Source organism: Macrobrachium nipponense, chromosome 31, assembly GCF_015104395.2.
Source record: "Macrobrachium nipponense isolate FS-2020 chromosome 31, ASM1510439v2, whole genome shotgun sequence".
Taxonomy (NCBI): Eukaryota; Metazoa; Arthropoda; class Malacostraca; order Decapoda; family Palaemonidae; genus Macrobrachium; species Macrobrachium nipponense.
This window is the reverse complement of record NC_061093.1, coordinates 43,351,680-43,369,414: the sequence shown is the minus strand read 5'-3', so window position 1 is coordinate 43,369,414 and position 17,735 is coordinate 43,351,680. Positions and strand designations below refer to the sequence as shown.

General features: G+C 36.1%; 2 protein-coding genes across 3 annotated transcripts in view; both read left to right on the top strand.

The window, feature by feature from the left end:
• Positions 1-3,174, top strand: part of LOC135206927 (uncharacterized) — a 125,935-nt gene extending 122,761 nt beyond the window's left edge. The window contains 1 exon segment of the mRNA XM_064238429.1: positions 555-3,174. Coding sequence (XP_064094499.1) covers positions 555-1,849 — 1,295 coding nt within the window. The 3' untranslated portion in view covers positions 1,850-3,174.
• A 6,701-nt stretch (positions 3,175-9,875) lies between these two features.
• The window catches only part of LOC135206925 (peptide-N(4)-(N-acetyl-beta-glucosaminyl)asparagine amidase-like), a 69,017-nt gene continuing 61,157 nt past the window's right edge, over positions 9,876-17,735 (top strand). The window contains exon 1 of one of the 2 annotated variants that reach the window (XM_064238424.1): positions 9,876-10,019. Coding sequence is in view for 1 of the 2 variants with exons in the window: in XM_064238422.1 (XP_064094492.1) it covers positions 16,869-16,952 (84 nt within the window). In the remaining variant the exon portion in view is untranslated. Of the gene's footprint in view, positions 10,020-16,720; positions 16,953-17,735 lie in introns of those variants that run through there. The other variant, XM_064238422.1, reaches the window with a different exon arrangement.

Genomic DNA, 17,735 nt, shown 5'->3' with positions numbered 1-17,735 from the left:
AGTATCAAACTTTAGGAAGAAAGGGTGTGGGATCTTCTGATCAAAAAAGACAAGGAAATATGTAGTAGTAAAATTGGTCTACAGGGTACTGAATCGGACCCGGTTTTATCTACTGCATTCAAGGAGCTACCACACACACACACACACACACACACACACACACACACATATATATATATATATATATATATATATATATATATAAGTCAAATCACATTACCGTGATTCATATACATACATCGAGCTACAATGTTTTTTAATATCTATTTCGCTCTACCTCGGAATTAATATATTTTCGTATATGCTTAACCGAAGGGGAATTTTTTACACGTTAATATATTATATATATATATATATATATATATATATATATATATATATATATATATAATATAGTATAGAGAGAGAGAGAGAGAGAGAGAGGAGAGAGAGAGAGAGAGAGAGAGAGAGAGAGAGAGAGAGAGAGCAGTCAAAACACAAGTGACTGCATGAAATGTACACATACACACACACAAACCTCTGACATTTTCAAACGTGTATTTTACTACTTTCAGGGCGGGAAAAGATGCAGAATCTTTCCTTCCACGGGATTAAGAGACAACCCAAACCAGCGGCGGGACAGTTCTCTCCAGTTTCCAGAGTTGCCAGAAACGGGACAGATGGCGCTCCGGAGAGAAGAAATCCCCAAAAGATGGAACAGACGCATCAACAGCTTCACAAAGAAGATGAGAGAACTAATCCCGTCGCCTATAAAAACATGAACGCAGGATTTAAAGTGCAAATATCCCAGAACGTCAACAGAAAGCCCGAATTCTGTGATTCCTGTAGTTCTGAAGTCAAAGCAAACAGAAGCAGAAGCGTTTCTGCATTAAGCAGAACAGCTGAGGAAGGAGATGCAGATGAGGTGGCACAGACTGATATCCAGGTGACTAAAAACGACAACTCCCCTGACGTGAATCATTTCAGTGTGCATCCACAGGTCGATAATGAGAAAGAGTCTGGAAATCCGTGCAATATCACACCGCAGACTTTGCTTCTTTCTCATGATTACAAAATAAGCGCTTCGCAACCCGATGTTACAATGCACCCCTCTCCGAATCTCAACATTTGGGTTGGGGGTTCGAGGATTAGCAGCAGTAACCGTGACATTCTCGTTACAACACTAGAAATAAAAAATAATCAGATCAGATCTGTATCGGTTGGTGATGTGAGGGTAACGTGTCCTTCTCCCCCTCCTTCACCCACTGAACCATCCCCAGCGTCTTGTCCCGAAGTGCTGGACACTTGCTTCAATGAAGAAGCCCATGAGGAGGCCTTACCTCATCTGCCCTCACAAAAATTCAAACGTAAGTTTGTGTGGCAACCCAGCGTCGATACCCTCTATGGCTCGCCTCTTATATCTAGACGGAAGTTTCACACGAGAAAAATGGGAATCAGTGGAGGAATGGACACTACTAGCACAGACAGATACGAACCAGTTCCAAGAGAGAAGAAATCCAGCACGGGCAGCCAAGGTCCCGCTAAGAAAATCAGCACCGGGAGCCTGGGAGGAACAAGCAAAAATCTGCTCGTGACGAACCTCATCACCAGCTTCAAGAAGTCCCTCACGGATTTGTTCCACAACAACGACGACCATTCAGAAATGCTGCAGCCTGAGACTCCAAATGTGGTTTGCGAAGGTGTAAGGGCGCTGAATGAATCCGGAGGAGTTTATCACAGTAGTTTACCTGATGATGATCACACGGACACAGCAGAGAAAAGCCTCACCGATGTCTTTGTTAAGCCGAGGTCAAGCTCTTGTGACGGAACTGCAGACAGTTGTCTTGATGCAAATGATGGCTATATATGAGCTCAGTGGATCGAGTGATTTATCTGCTCTCCCATCTTAACATGGAGTCGTGTTTGTATGTAAATGTACAGTATAAAGAATATTTATATGCGGCTTTTTATGTATATATGTATTTGTTCTTTAAATCTCATAGTCAGTAATATAATCCTCGATTTTCATTAGATTCTCACAGTTAGACGTGTCAGAAAACCATTTAAGATATAGCATTGTGTGGTGAGCGTCGTAATTAATTTGATGTATTATCTGTACACAATTTTGTAAGTTTCATGATAGGGTTTAGAGTGGGACTTTACTTTCAGCTCTTGCCAATCCGTATGTCGCTATTTCTTTTTCTGGTGTCGATGATTTTAGGGATTATTGTGGATGCAATATTCCACTTGATGTTTTCTAAAGGAACTCAGTGTGTCTGCGGTTCCAGACCTTTGGATTAGTCGCCACGAAAAGCTTTTGTGTCTGTGGATGCCAATATTCGTTAAAGGATTCAATAGAAGGTCTTGAGAAACTGTGTGGGGGTCATTTTGTTCCTTACCACCTCTCAAAGACATCTCTGTACCTTATAAAGTTCGCTGAGGGTATTTGGTGTATCGTAATTTAGGCTTTATTTGTGAGAGTGCATTTATCCACTAATAATAAATTTCCATTCACTCTTCTTTACCTTTAGAGTAATTCCAAGAATAAGGTTTCGAAGGTTTTGTGTGAATCGTTTAAAAAAAAAACTAAGAAGTCACCAATATTATACTCTAGAGGTTCGCTTTCCTCATTGATGGTACCTGACTATGATTGCTTTCCTTCACGATTTGATAGACTTTACTGTTAGTGCGATGTTATAAACTTGCCGTAATTATTATAGTATTATCGATATGATATTATGTATTCATCATAATTTGCATAGCACCATTTCATTACATTACGCTGTTCATTGCTTGTTCATATTCTACAGCAGTTTTGTAACTCGTTAAAGTAAAGGCCATTTTCTACAGGACAGAGAAGAGGCGGTGTTTCCTTTTATTAGTTTAGGACTTAAAAAACCAAAGTTATATTGTTTATTGTTACGGTTTTCTGTCAAATCTGACATGAATAATAACTTGTGTGTGTGTGCATGAGAGAGAGAGAGAAGAGAGAGAGAGAGAGAGAGTAAACAACTGGGACTGAAACAGGAAAAGCGGTAATAGATAAATAATTCATGACCCTAATAAGAAACAGAAACAAATCTTGATTTAGCGTGAAAATGCCATAAATTACGCTGAAAGCTTAAGCTTAGTATGTCCCTTTATCATTATATACATACATACATACATATATATATATATATATATATATATATATATATATATATATCTAATAAAAGGAGCCATAAAAACACCAAAATGTAGAGAGAAATGTACTATATTTCAGAGACTGCTGTCTCTCTCTTATTCATATACCCGAAGAGAGAGACAGCAGCCTCTGAAATATAGTACTTTTCTCTCTACATTTTGGTGTTTTATGGGCTCCTTTTATTAGATGGAATTCTGTTGTTACAGAAACATTTTTACCAGTCATATATAATATATAAATATATATATATATAGATATATATATATATATATATATATATAGATGTATAAGATATTATACGTACAATTATATTTGTTGAGTCAGTTGTTGATATAAAGTTTTAAATGAATCAAACTCCTGCAATTAGTTGTCAGCTATTTTAGAGTAAGTGAACGAAAAAACAAATTTACTATTTATTCTGTATATGTAAACTATATATAATAAGGCGACTGAGGACGCTCTCTTTCGTGTTTCCTAACCATGACAAAACATTTAAGGATAAACTGGACATCATCAGATGCGAGCCAGCTTCAATTCCATGATCTAGATCAGGGGTTCTTCATCTTTTGATGATTCCAGGCCCTCAGTGAATGACCCAATATGATTCCATGCCCCCTTTGCTCAAGTCCACATAAGTCCTATTTGTTGAAAATATAACTTGATATACTTAGTTTAATACATACTTTAAGAATAGAATATACAAGAAAATCAAAATCATTTATAGTTATATATATTTTATTTTTAAAAACTGTATCCTTGTATACGTTGGCACATTAAAACCAACTATATACAACTAACCAGAGATCAAGTTCCATACCCCCAGCATGTGGTTCTCATACCCCCAAGGGGTATGGAGACCCCCTGTTAAGAACCTCTGATCTAGAGAATGATGAAAATTGACTGAGGTGATAAACATTGTCTGTCATGGGAAGGGTGTTGTGTTAATAATAATGATGGAAAACACTACCTTACATAATTGTATTAGAAAGCCTATGAATTCAGCTTATCTCAAAATCACTTTTCTGTTTATATTTACAGTAAGCAAAAAAATTGTGCCGTGTGACACTTTTTCCCTTGCAATTATGAATAGATTTACAGCCCCAAGTCCTAGTCGTGCGAGAAGATGGTGGAGCTTGAAGCATTTTCATATGTTAAAATGACCAAAATTTTTATATACTTGGTGTGATTGGGAATTATATATATAGTATGTATATATATATATATATATATATATATATATATATATATATCTATATATATATATGACTGGTAAAAATGTTTCTGTTACAACAGAATTCCATCTAATAAAAGGAGCCCATAAAAACACCAAAATATAGAGAGAAAGATACTATATTTCAGAGACTGCTGTCTCCCTCTTCAGGTAGATGAATGAGAAAGTTTACAGAAAAAATGGTATTTTATACCAAGAGATCCATCCACAGGTAAGCCATTTAGGTCACCCCCGCTGATAATCTTCCTTTAATCTTCTTAAGCGTTGGTTGAATGAAAATCTTGTCGTTCACATCTGAATCCCATGCTCCTTTTGAGATGTTCATTACCTTCCATTAAGGCCGATTCCATCATTTGACTCTTGTACCGGCAGTTGCTGCTATAAATTATACGTGACAAATTCCTGTTTATTCTATGGTTATGTTCATTTATATGGTTGAAAATTAAAGGAAGATTATCAGCGAGGGTGACCTAAATTGGCTGACCTGTGGATGGATCTCTTGGTATAAATACCACCTTTTTTGTAAACTTCAGCAGTCTCTGAAATATAGTATCTTTTCTCTATATTTTGGTGTTTTTTATGGGCTCCTTTTATTATTATTATTATATGTATATATATATATATATATATATATATATATATATATATATATACACCTAAAGATGGAATGAAAGGATAAAGTCACTGTCATTCTATTTCTGGTCCAGAAAGTAGAGGTTTGAATCCTTGTCTGGTTACATGAATTATCATATACAACTCCTTCAGGTGTAAACTATTCCCAAGGTAGCGGGAATGTGATATTATGGGGCTATCCCCTGCTTAATATTTGAAAGTACTCTATTAGATATGTATAAAATTATTGATAGACTTTTGATTCATGTATATATATATATATATAATATATATATATATATATATATATATATATATATATATGATATCAGCATATACATTTGGTGCCATCTGCTGTTCCTTTGCTAGAATGTATTGTTAATGGTAGTGTTTGAGTTACCTTTCTGCCATAAAATGCTTTGGTATTTCTTTCAACTGCTACTTGTTAGCTGCTTAGATTGGTGGATGTCATTCACTCTACGGCTTACCTTAAGACCTGTCCACACTAGCGGGCATGCCCGTCAGACACAACTGTCTATGTTTACTCTCACTTCTAAAGCAGTGTTACCAGACAATTGCATCGTTCTGGCATCATACTCGGTCGGTTAGTGTAGTGAAACGGGTTATGGGAACAGTGTGGACAGGGCCTTATAAATCTTTCCCTCTTTCTGTTTTTTTTTTTTCTAATGTTATCCATCATCATGCTTCAGTAGGACCTAATTTTTTTTCCTTGGGGACTAATTCAGCAATGGGCATTATGGGTCACTTCTGGATTGCTTACAAAGAAACTCAACGTCTTTGAGAGGATAATTAAGGCAAAAAATACTTCAAAATGAAGAAAATATCATATTCATAGCTGTAATCCGTTGCTAATTTCTCAGTCTGCCTCTTATAGTCAGTTTCCCTTTCAATCCTTTTAGCAAGACGACGACGACAGTGCAAATATATTTCACTCTTGTTCCAGGAAGTACGACTAAGCTTCGAGTAGCAGTTAAATGCTCTTGATATCTGTACAAATGTAAATACAGTAAATATGGATTAAAAGAATTTTATTTATCCTTATGATTGAATATTTATGACAACTGAAAATTACTTTCAGTATTTTCATATAAAACTAAAAAAGTTTAAGAGTTTTGCAAGCATAATTATAGTTGATTTTCACGCATGTACTGCAGTTAAGATATTTTGAGCTGCAGGTATAATATCTTGGCATCTAAACATTTTAAACTAAAGACTTTTTTTGCTCTTTATTCCTAAACAAAGGTGTCATACTGTATGAGTAAACAAGGTAGTGCGCAATGGTGATAATTCTGTTAGCGTTATTGGTCTAAAATTAGATCACGCTACATGGTAAGTTCCATACAATAAAGTAAATTTTCAAAACAACTATATGTAGGTACTGCTTGGGATTAGGTACAATTTTAGCTTATCTGGGGAGTAAGCCTACAAACTTCTTTGTTGTTGTTGTGGGAAGTAGGAAAGGGCTAGAAAGGTCTATGGAATAGGCTAAATAGGTCTAAAAAGGTGTTTCGCATTGGGTTAAAGATACAGGAATTTTGGGATAGGATATATATGATTCGTTTATTAGAAGGAAATGTAAAAAAAATAATAATAATAATGCGCATGTTAAACAGGACAGGTCTCGAACCAGCGAATGAGGCCACTGAGCCATCACGAGACATATAAGCTGATGATATCGACTTGTGTCTTGTGTATATACTACCTAAGTTTGTCGAATTTAGATTCTGTTTTTAGAGCAAAATAGAGCTTGGGCATGTATACTGAAATATTCATAAATACCCAAGTGTTACAAACTTTCCAATCAACTGCATTAGTGGAGATGGGTTGATTCTAATCAAAGAATCTGAATACGGTGATGGCTCACCGATCAATGCCACCGTCGTCTCAAGACCTGGCAACGCTTTGAATCGTGTTGGGGACGAAACACTTATCAAACGTTATTCCCTTGGTTGGACCTATACTCTGTTTTTTTTTCATCTGTCCACCCGCCTGTGGTGCTCGCGAATGGTAACACTGCGTCGCAGGCTTTAAATAGTTAAATTCAGCTTACATTCAACACTAATAACAATATCCTATTTCGAATATTAACGATGTAATTCGCACACAGTAAATTATTGAAAACACTTTTCAATTGCAAATGTACACCCAGATATCCTTTTATTTACCTAAAACTTACACATAGCGTAACTGTTTAAAGTCCGGGATGCAGTGTTACCATGCGCGAGCACCACAGGCGGGTGGACAGATGGAAAAAACTGACTATACAACTGCAAATCCATTTGATTAACATGTGAAGCCAAGATTAATCGGGCAACCGACCTACTGTCATGTCTCAAAAAAGGATTTATACCTAGGAACGGAGAAGAGAGAGGAAAAAAAGTAGAAGAGACGAGGGGGAAAAATTAGCAAGATAAAAAAGGTAGGTTTGCGTGACCATTTAGTCAGCTCTTGCTGGCGATTAGTGATAGGGTAAAACACCAAAAGTGGTTTTATTTGGTTGTAACTGTTCTATTTTTTAATATGAGTAATTAAACTGGTTAATTTGTTAAACTGTAAATGTAGTCTTTCGGGCTGATTTGTTCTGTTACAAATGCAAGTTCAGTATGCCACATAATTCGTCAATCTGAAATTTAAAAAGTGCAAATAATACTGGATTAGTGGTACATTTATTGTGCATGAAATGATCAAGTATTCAAGCACAAGTAATAATTAAGCACATGTGGTGATCAGGGGGGTCTCCCCCTCAGATACAGTCATGCTTAGGTCCCCACTAAGCCTTGGACCAGCCCTGGAGTAGAAAATGAAACATACAGTACAGCAAGAATGTGATCTTGTAACGGAAATGATTCCTTTATGAGACTGTATTTCCAAACTGTTGAGCTAAAAGGTAGTAGAATATTCATATACAAGACAGAGTCGTCATCAACACTGGTGGAAAAAGTCCAGAAACACCACGATACCCTAAACAAGACGGAATAACATAAGGTGTGTTCACCGAGGGATCCGATTGCTAATTTACCTCTCTCCGTGACGTCGCAGGAGCACATCGACTGGGCGATGCACTAGTCACCGGGGCTGCCGAAGTGTGGAAATGACGTCACTAATACGGCTTATCTTGTCCACATTGTGATTATAAAAGAAATAGGTATGGAGTGTGGAATCCACACGTAAAAATGTCCACACTTTTTACTTAAAAAACGTATGCGAGTTAAATCTCATAATAAGTTATGAACATTTTTTACTATTCTATTTTATAAGTCTCACACACAAATATCCATAAATCTAAATAATTAGTTTTATCCTTTTTAATTTGTCGATGCGTGTGGATGTTTATCACATGCATAACGCTGACCGTTGATTCATGTGCAAACCAAGCCCTAGAATATAAGCTAGATCTTGACCGTACGAACTGGCTGGCTCCAGCTCCAACCAGCCTCGGTTACCTATTCAAAATTATTTTCAATCTGGTCCTCAACAAAATCTACATTTATTATTTTTCATAATACTAGAGAGTATTCTTAATTTGCTAGTTTTTATGGTATATTTTCTTGAACATTTTGTAAAATATATGTATACATTCATACCGCCATTTGGTAGCAAATTATTTTTCAGCGATGCACTTTACAGCTTTGCAATACTACACATCGCACTTTTTGCATGTGAAAATTATTAATGTGCCTGTATAATCAGTTTGGTTGCTCTACAACTACTTTTGAAAGGAACGGGCTTTAATGATTTCATAACTGTAATTCGTATAACGTAAGACCTTAGCAAAAATCATAGGCCTAGTTTACCAGTATAGATACTAGTGCTCATGATTTCGATGTCAGTTGATATTGCCCTAAATGAATGACTATGTGTATAACAACGATAAAAGTGAGAAATTGTATAATGCAGTGGTAGTTAAATCCTCGTGTAAAATTAAATAGTTCAGTACATTAGCCTAGGTCTAGGATACGTTGCCAGTTTACTTTACTCTAAAAATTAAGACATAGTTATAACACTTGTGCTTACTATTACATTTGCAGCTTCAATTCTTTATGAAAGTGATTGTAATTATGTAATTGCAATGATACAATACAGTGATAATTATTTTTTTAAGTTCATTTGTGAGCATATAACCAGCAGTTATAGTTGGCCCAAGATATAGGTCTAGTCATTATATTTATGGCAATAATGCCGGATTGAACATCATTATAAATTTTTATCATTTTATTTCATTACGATGATGTGATTAAGATGCCTTATATATATAAACTTGTTGCAAAACACCTATTTTACTTTTTTCTTCATCTAATTAAATAAGTTTCATTCCAGTTTTTTTTCATCAAATTAAAGGAGTACCGACTGTTGTTGAGAAGTTTTGCTTCTTTTACCCTCATCAAAAATGAAAAAAACTAGAATAAAAATCTAACGAAATGTTTAAACAATATGAGCTAAAAACGGAGAGGGTTAGTGTCTACTGGTTGGGAATTCATACCGCTAATAAGTTTTGAGCACTTACAAGATCACGATTAACAACTTATACATTCCTCACAGTTCGATAAAGTCGAATATATTGCATAACTGGCAACTGTCTGAGACCGAGGGTGGATTTCCTTAGTGTCACATAGTGTGGAAATATGGCAGCCCTGCAGTTGTTAGTCACTCCGTCAGTTGCATTGTTGCAGTTCACGATTATTGGTGTGTGTTCCATATTTGGGTGCACTAATAGTTCCAGACAGAAAGAGATTTGTTTTTCGCAGGTTCCTTAAAAAAAAAAAAAAAAACAAAAACCCGAGGTGTCCAAAGTATGGATTAATGCATGTAAAAGAAGTGATAGTATTAATGTTAAGGATGCCAGGATTTGGTCTGTCCATTTCCGGACAGAAGATTACGAAAGAAATCTTCAACATGAACTGCTACCACAACTTTACCTGAGAAGTTATCGCAGATTAAAGAAAACCGCAGTTCCCTCTTTCAGTTTACCTGTTAAGGACGTAAAGTCAGGTATGGTTTAACAATTTGTTTATAATCTCATTAGTGCAATTTTTAGTGACATATCTTCGGTTGATAAGTAGCCTGGACTAGATACTTGAAATGAAGTACAAAATTAGAATAGGCCTATGCAAAGAATGAAGAAATTATCGGATTAAGGCTGTCCATTTTTTTTTCTTTTATAATTTCTTTTTATGAATGTAAAGTTTGTTCGAACAGGTGATTAGGCCTATGCGTAGTGACCTACTTCTGAGTAGTCTTCCTGTGCAGACAATAATTAGGCCTAGATCTTTTATTTCTTATGAACTCCACTAAGGGATATCGTAGGGTCAGAGCGTTGAATCTGGTAATAAAATCATAGTGTTTGGAGAATTAAGTGGCTTTCATTAGCCAAATCATCCAACAGCTTTTCTTATCTATGAATAAGCCCAAACTCAATAATATATTATATATATATATATATATATATATATATATATATATATACATACTTATATAATATATATATATATATATATATAATATATATATATATATATATATGCATAATATATATATATATATATATATATATATAATACACACACACACACACACACACACATATATATATATATATATATATATATATATATATATATATATACTATATATATATATATATATATATATATATATATATATATTGTGTGTGTGTGTGTTCGAACAGCATAGGCTATACAGAACTCCAGAAATAACATGTCAATGTAACTTTTTTTCGCTATGGTATATATCTTGCCTTAGTTAAAACATCTTTATTATAATTTTATTGCCTCGTTACTTTCGTTATTTGTATTCCAACAAGATTATATTCTGTATGATAACGTCTTAAATATCGTGATATAGCTTTGTTTAAGTGAGAGGAGGAGAGAGCAGAGAGAGAGAGAGAGAGAGAGAGAGAGAGAGAGAGAGAGAGAGAGAGAGGATATTTTCCTGTGCGGAAATTGTGAACACCAGCATAGCAACAAATTACTGTCAAAACATAATCATTAAGTGCACTGCCCAGTCGAAGCGCACCTGTGACGTCATAGTGCGGGAACCGAGCAACCGACGATCTAACCTTATGTTATTCCTTCTTGACCTTAAACATCTCTTTCGTATTGAGAAACGGGGTAGTGCTCAACCTAAGCCCGCCACTAACGTTCAGTTATGTCTGCAGAGTTATAACGTGCAGGCAAATCTTCGCCACTAACGATACAGGCCGTTTCCTCAGTCCTCTCCGTAGCATCCATGGCGTCAGCACACGATGCTCTGGCTGTAATTGACTTGCTGACATCATGAAAATCTCATAAACTTCGAGTAAGACTTTCAGTGAAATAGTGGTTGATGGAAACGAATTAAATATTCCCACGTGAATTTATTAGGAGTTTAAATTTGGCCCCAAGAACCTTCATAATGTTTACTGAATATTTTGTGAACCAAGGGAGTTCCATGGAAAGATAATTAAGTTCGTAATCGTTTGCTTTTGTTTCAAAGTTGACACATATAGGCCTAATATTTTTTTCTATTTCATTAAAAGGGTTAATGCTGATTTGTTTTCGTTTAAAAATTTACATTCTTATGACGTGTTACAATGAATGAAAATCCTTAGTTTACTACTGCCTTCCTCTGCTTCATTAGTGTGTCGATTAGTCTAATTTCATTTCAAAGCGAACTTCCGTGAGATGTAAGCAATGAAAAAAAAAAATCCAGTCAAATATTGTTTGATTTTATTTCGTCTGAAAATAGAATATTATTTTATTCTCATTTTAAAACGAATTACTTACACAGTGCATAATCATGAATACTAGACGCATATACTCGGCCTATTCTTGTGTTACATTATTTTGCCATAATAAATATTTACTTTCATATGTATAACTGAATCACGAAAGATTGGAACGTGATAAATCCATAAATAAAGGTATAAGCCACGAGGGAAAAATAAACAATGGAGTTTCCGCAAGATCTTTCGACGTTCAAACGTCCTTTACTTAGCAGATGTGTCACGGGAGGATTTTCCCTCGCCATGACATTAAGATACGGTAATAAGAATACTACTGTACATATACACTTTTGTCAGTCTTCTTGCCTGGAGACAGGGGTCGGTGAATGATACTGTCATAGTTGACACGGTGGGTATGAAGACTAACGTTTACGCTGCCTGGAAATAGGGTAGGCCTGTCCTACCTGCTATTACATGATATCTCTTGTGTGTATGGGTCTTACTACTGATGAGGCCAGGTGATGTCTTCCCACTGGGAGGCAATTGAAGTGCTGATTTCCATTTTAGGGGTATTGAAGAAAATTCCTGGTACTCAGCGTGTTTCTTTTTACTCAGTACATCATGCTAAATTTCTCCCAGGCCTAGTCTCCTGGACTTGATTAATTTACCTAGTCTTCAGAACTCCTGGACTAGATCTCTGGACTAGATCCCTGGATTAGATTCCTGGACTAGATCCCTTGCAAGGGACAGCTAATCATTTGTATTAATATTTGGTAAAATAGCCAAATTGAAGGCTGGACAGGTTGACGTCCTCACACGAAAGCATTCGTGATTCTTCCATGTGTTGCTAGTGTTACCAAAATGCAGACGAAAGATTCAGGGCAGCGCTCCCATACTCAGAGCGAAAAAACAAAACAAGGGACTGGCTACACTGCCACACTCGTCCACAACAGAAACGAAAACATTTCACAGTTCCAATCACTTTTACATCAGCAGTGTAAAGATATTAGAGGAGGATGATGAATCAATTACTAAATAAATCACTGATAATTAAAGGAGTATTTTTCCCATTACAAAGCTTTTCCCTCGGGGAAGAATTGATTCATGTCCACTCTAATATCAAGGACAACTTTTCCTAACGGAACAAACAGCTCCTCAGATGGGTCTGTGACTGTGGAAAAACAGGTCTTGTACAGTAGAAACAAGCAACAATCTCAACTAGAGACCAAAGGGGGCTCTTGCAACAACATAACACAAGGATATACTTGAGTACTAAATGGGGACACTACCCTATAGGTGTGCGTTCAATACAGCTTTCCTAATAGCTTTGTCTAGCCTAATACTGGGGTTAGATTGACTCCACTTACACAGGATGTCACATCCCTCTGCAACAAAAGAGTTCTCCACATGTGAAGACAGAATTTACTCCTATTGAGGCGTCCTAATGATTATCAAACGCACCAGCGCTATTGGCTAGAAACGACTCTAAACTTGAATCTCAAAGGGGTTTGGAAAGTGATGTACTCTATCCTCTAAGATGTACCAAACCAGTACTACAAGAGCAAAACTCTGACAATTTCCTATAAGACAAGACCCATAAGATCACAATCACATTCTCAACCAGGGCACTATGTGAATTCTTGTACAAAATGTTTTACATTATACCTTTGTTCATTACTTGGAATGTTGTGAGACATATGTAGTGTAGACATTATGGATGGTTGAGTGTTATTATGTTTGGGTGTTAAGTGTTGTATTGTACCCTGTATGTCAACCAACTTCTGGTCCAAGTCCTTGATTAGATTTGATAAACCTCCCACTTGAGACCAAACGTCCTGGTAGGATTGAGTGAAGCTCTTAACTGTCTGTAATGATTGTTGTGTTTCTTGTCCTAACTGAATTAGATCAATATATGATTCATCAGTACCAGTCGCCATTGCTACAATATTTCAAACACTTACATATATAATCAAATAATACAATGTAAACTACATCAAGAGACAATGCCATACATCTCCCTACAGAAATAATGAATATGCATGTAAATAAATCATGACCTTAATCAGACAAAAATCAACAATATTGTATAATGAAATGCATACAATACGACAAAACATTTAAAGTGACCTACATAATATATAGGCACAGTGGGTCTGGATCAATAGCACTGGGCTACACATCCCACCGCTGCCACCAAATGTCACGGGAGGATTTTCCCTCGCCATGACATTAAGATACGGTAATAAGAATACTACTGTACATATACACTTTTGTCAGTCTTCTTGCCTGGAGACAGGGGTCGGTGAATGATACTGTCATAGTTGACACGGTGGGTATGAAGACTAACGTTTACGCTGCCTGGAAATAGGGTAGGCCTGTCCTACCTGCTATTACATGATATCTCTTGTGTGTATGGGTCTTACTACGTACTGATGAGGCCAGGTGATGTCTTCCCACTGGGAGGCAATTGAAGTGCTGATTTCCATTTTAGGGGTATTGAAGAAAATTCCTGGTACTCAGCGTGTTTCTTTATTACTCAGTACATCATGCTAAATTTCTCCCAGGCCTAGACTCCTGGACTTGATTAATTTACCTAGTCTTCAGAACTCCTGGACTAGATCTCTGGACTAGATCCCTGGATTAGATTCCTGGACTAGATCCCTTGCAAGGGACAGATAATCATTTGTATTAATATTTGGTAAAATAGCCAAATTGAAGGCTGGACAGGTTGACGTCCTCACACGAAAGCATTCGTGATTCTTCCATGTGTTGCTAGTGTTACCAAAATGCAGACGAAAGATTCAGGGCAGCGCTCCCATACTCAGAGCGAAAAAACAAAACAAGGGACCGGCTACACTGCCACACTCGTCCACAACAGAAACGAAAACATTTCACAGTTCCAATCACTTTTACATCAGCAGTGTAAAGATATTAGAGGAGGATGATGAATCAATTACTAAATAAATTACTAATAATTAAAGGAATATTTTTCCCATTACAGATGAACTAAGTAAAGGACGTTTGAACGTCGAAAGATCTTGCAGAAACTCCGTTGTTTATTTTTCCCTTGTGGCTTATACCTTTATTTACTTTCATATATGGTTGCATATATGGTTCATAACAACGAATACACATACATAGACTTAATTTGTTCGATAGCCTTTGGGTTTTACTTGCCAAAGGAAAGTCTCATTCATATAGATATCAATGAAATCTACAAGACATTCAAGAATGATGCTGTCTCTTTCAGCATCATACACTATTATTTTTCCCGTGGAAAAATGGCATAATTATAAATATATATTATTCTTACTTCAGTATCAATTATTAAAAACAAGTAAATCCAATATATCCTCAACTTAGGCATAAACACTTTTCAATTCAATAAAACCCAGCTCAATGTTCTTTATTAGTAGATGTTATCTGTCCGCGAACAAACAGCGAACCGAGTCAAAAAAAGTTGCCTCTACGACATTAACTTACAATGCGCATGTGCGGCCGTTTGGGCAGATGCTCATCGATTGAGATGAGCTATTTACCCAGGCCGCCTGCGCAGGCCAGAAAAACTGTGCAGGTTGTCCACACTAACGTTCAGTTATAACTACACAGTCCAACTGTGCAGTTATAACTGTGCTGGCATAACTGAACGTTAGTGGCGGCCTTTACACAATGCTCTTGAACTGAACAGTATACTGACCAACTTCAGGTCTACTTCCCAGAGGAAGGACATTGAAAGATTAAAAGCATTACAGGTAAAAACAACCATAGGAATACCATCAATCAAACATCCAAGTTATAGAAGGCTAGATTATCTCAATTTTGCACTCTGTAAAAGCATGAAGAAACACTCAAGCAACCCCAAGGTATTAGTAACTCAGACTACAGAAATCCATTTAAGTATAGCCAAACTAGATCATTGTTGGAACTTCCTTGCATATAACATTTTCACACACGTATACAATAGCCTCATTTTAGAACAGACTACTAAAGTAACGGATAGTACTATCACTGGCTGGCTACTTCAAGTGCGGATTGGCTAAAGTGAATGGCTCACTAATGTGACTAAGTTACTTACTTCAAGTAAAACTGAAATAGATAAAATGTTGAGAATATATATCTATATATATATATATATATATATAATATATATAGATATATATAATATATATAGATATATATATATATATATATATAAATTTGTGTGTGTATTTTCCTTCAAGAACTGAGAAGTACTGATGGTACCTAAAACACTTCAGTATATGTCATCAACTTTTTTTTCAGTTCTAATCATAGAGTGGTTTCGAACTTCGAAGATTTAAAAGGATCAAGGAATTAATTATTAATCTTGAAAAAAGTCATGTCATTCAGTCACCTGGTTTCTAGCTCTCAATCCACAAACACAGATTCGGTGGTCTTTTAGGGCAGATTAACTTGAGATAGTTGCTACGTCAACAAAATATACTCATCACTGATATTTTTTTTGTCATGGATGGATTTATCAAATTCACATAATTACGGTTTTAAAGTTGATAGCCTAACTTGAATTAAGATGCTGAAATAATAAAATGAATCAAATAAATTAAGCGTGTACATTCTTGTTTCCGAATTAGTCCAATTTTCTCCTGACTCTCTTCCTTTACATTGTTAAATGTTTGTGAGACGTTTCTTAAAGACCAATATACTTATATTCCTGATGTAAACGAAAATATTATCCCCGAGTTCCCGTTTTTTAAGCATCATAATTATCACAGTTCCGAACCCGTGACTAAATTTACATTTTTATTACATTTTGAGATAGCGACGCTAAGAAGTTGAATATATCATCTAGGAAACACTAAAATAAAAAAGATATATTCTAGAAATATTAAATTTTGTATCCTGATATCTGGTGCGACGTTCTCGTTGGGAATCTGTGTAAACCTATCGTCATTATCTGGAACTGTGACATCGTGTGTATCACACACACACACACATGAAGAACGCAAGTCAGCTGTTGTTGGCAGAAACTCAAAACTAGATTGCGTGTTGTCTACGAACTTGCGGAGTTGGTGACGTACAAAGAAACCTCGCAAAAGGAGAACAGACCTGACGTTGTAGAGACGGTTCACATCTTCGGGATGGGAGAATTATCAAGTTGTGTTGAGTCCTTACTGGAGAACAATGAAGAGTTATTGGAAGGTGCTCTCGAAACGCTAATCAAGGTAAGGTAGTTTAGCTCAACCTCATGCGAAGTTCGACTGTAGCCTAGGTAGGTACTACCTAGGTATATAATTGTTTCGATAAATTGAGACGTCATGGGAGAGACGTAGGTCGGTGTACTGAATTTTATAATTATTATTATTACCAATAACTTAAACCTACTGGTAAGTCTGACCAATTAGCTATAGGTACCTAGGGCTAAGGCTGGGACGAGGCGGTGCCGTAGTAGGTTAACATGTAGGCTACCTAGGTATGTCTGGTGAAGTTGGGTTTTATTGCCAGAGGTTTTCGAATGTTGTTTACTTGAAATCTATATATGAAGATTAATTTCTTAATTTAGTCCATGGTGGGGAGGAGGGGATCTGCCCATTTCGTCATCAGTCCGGTTCGTCACCATTTTTGAACGCGTTTTGTAAACTATCATTTGACCCCGTTTCGCCACCACCTTCTAATTAATTGTATGGAATTACCATTAGATTCGTATTATAAAAGTTGTTTGGAGGACAAGAACAGTTTAACAGTGTATTGCGTTTAGTAGGTATCTTACAGTGTAGCAAAATTACATAAGTTGTCTTGGAGGACAAAAACAGTGTGTCAGCTTGACAGTTTATTGCTCGTCTTACAATGTAGCATAATTTCAGTGGAATGCTAAACCCATAAAAATACTGAAGTGAACGCCCTAATTAGTGAAATTCGACGTACAACACAAGAGAGAGAAAAAAAATATGAGGTTGGAGGTGTATTATCGCAGTCTAAGGAAAGTGGGATTAATGGTGAAGAAACAA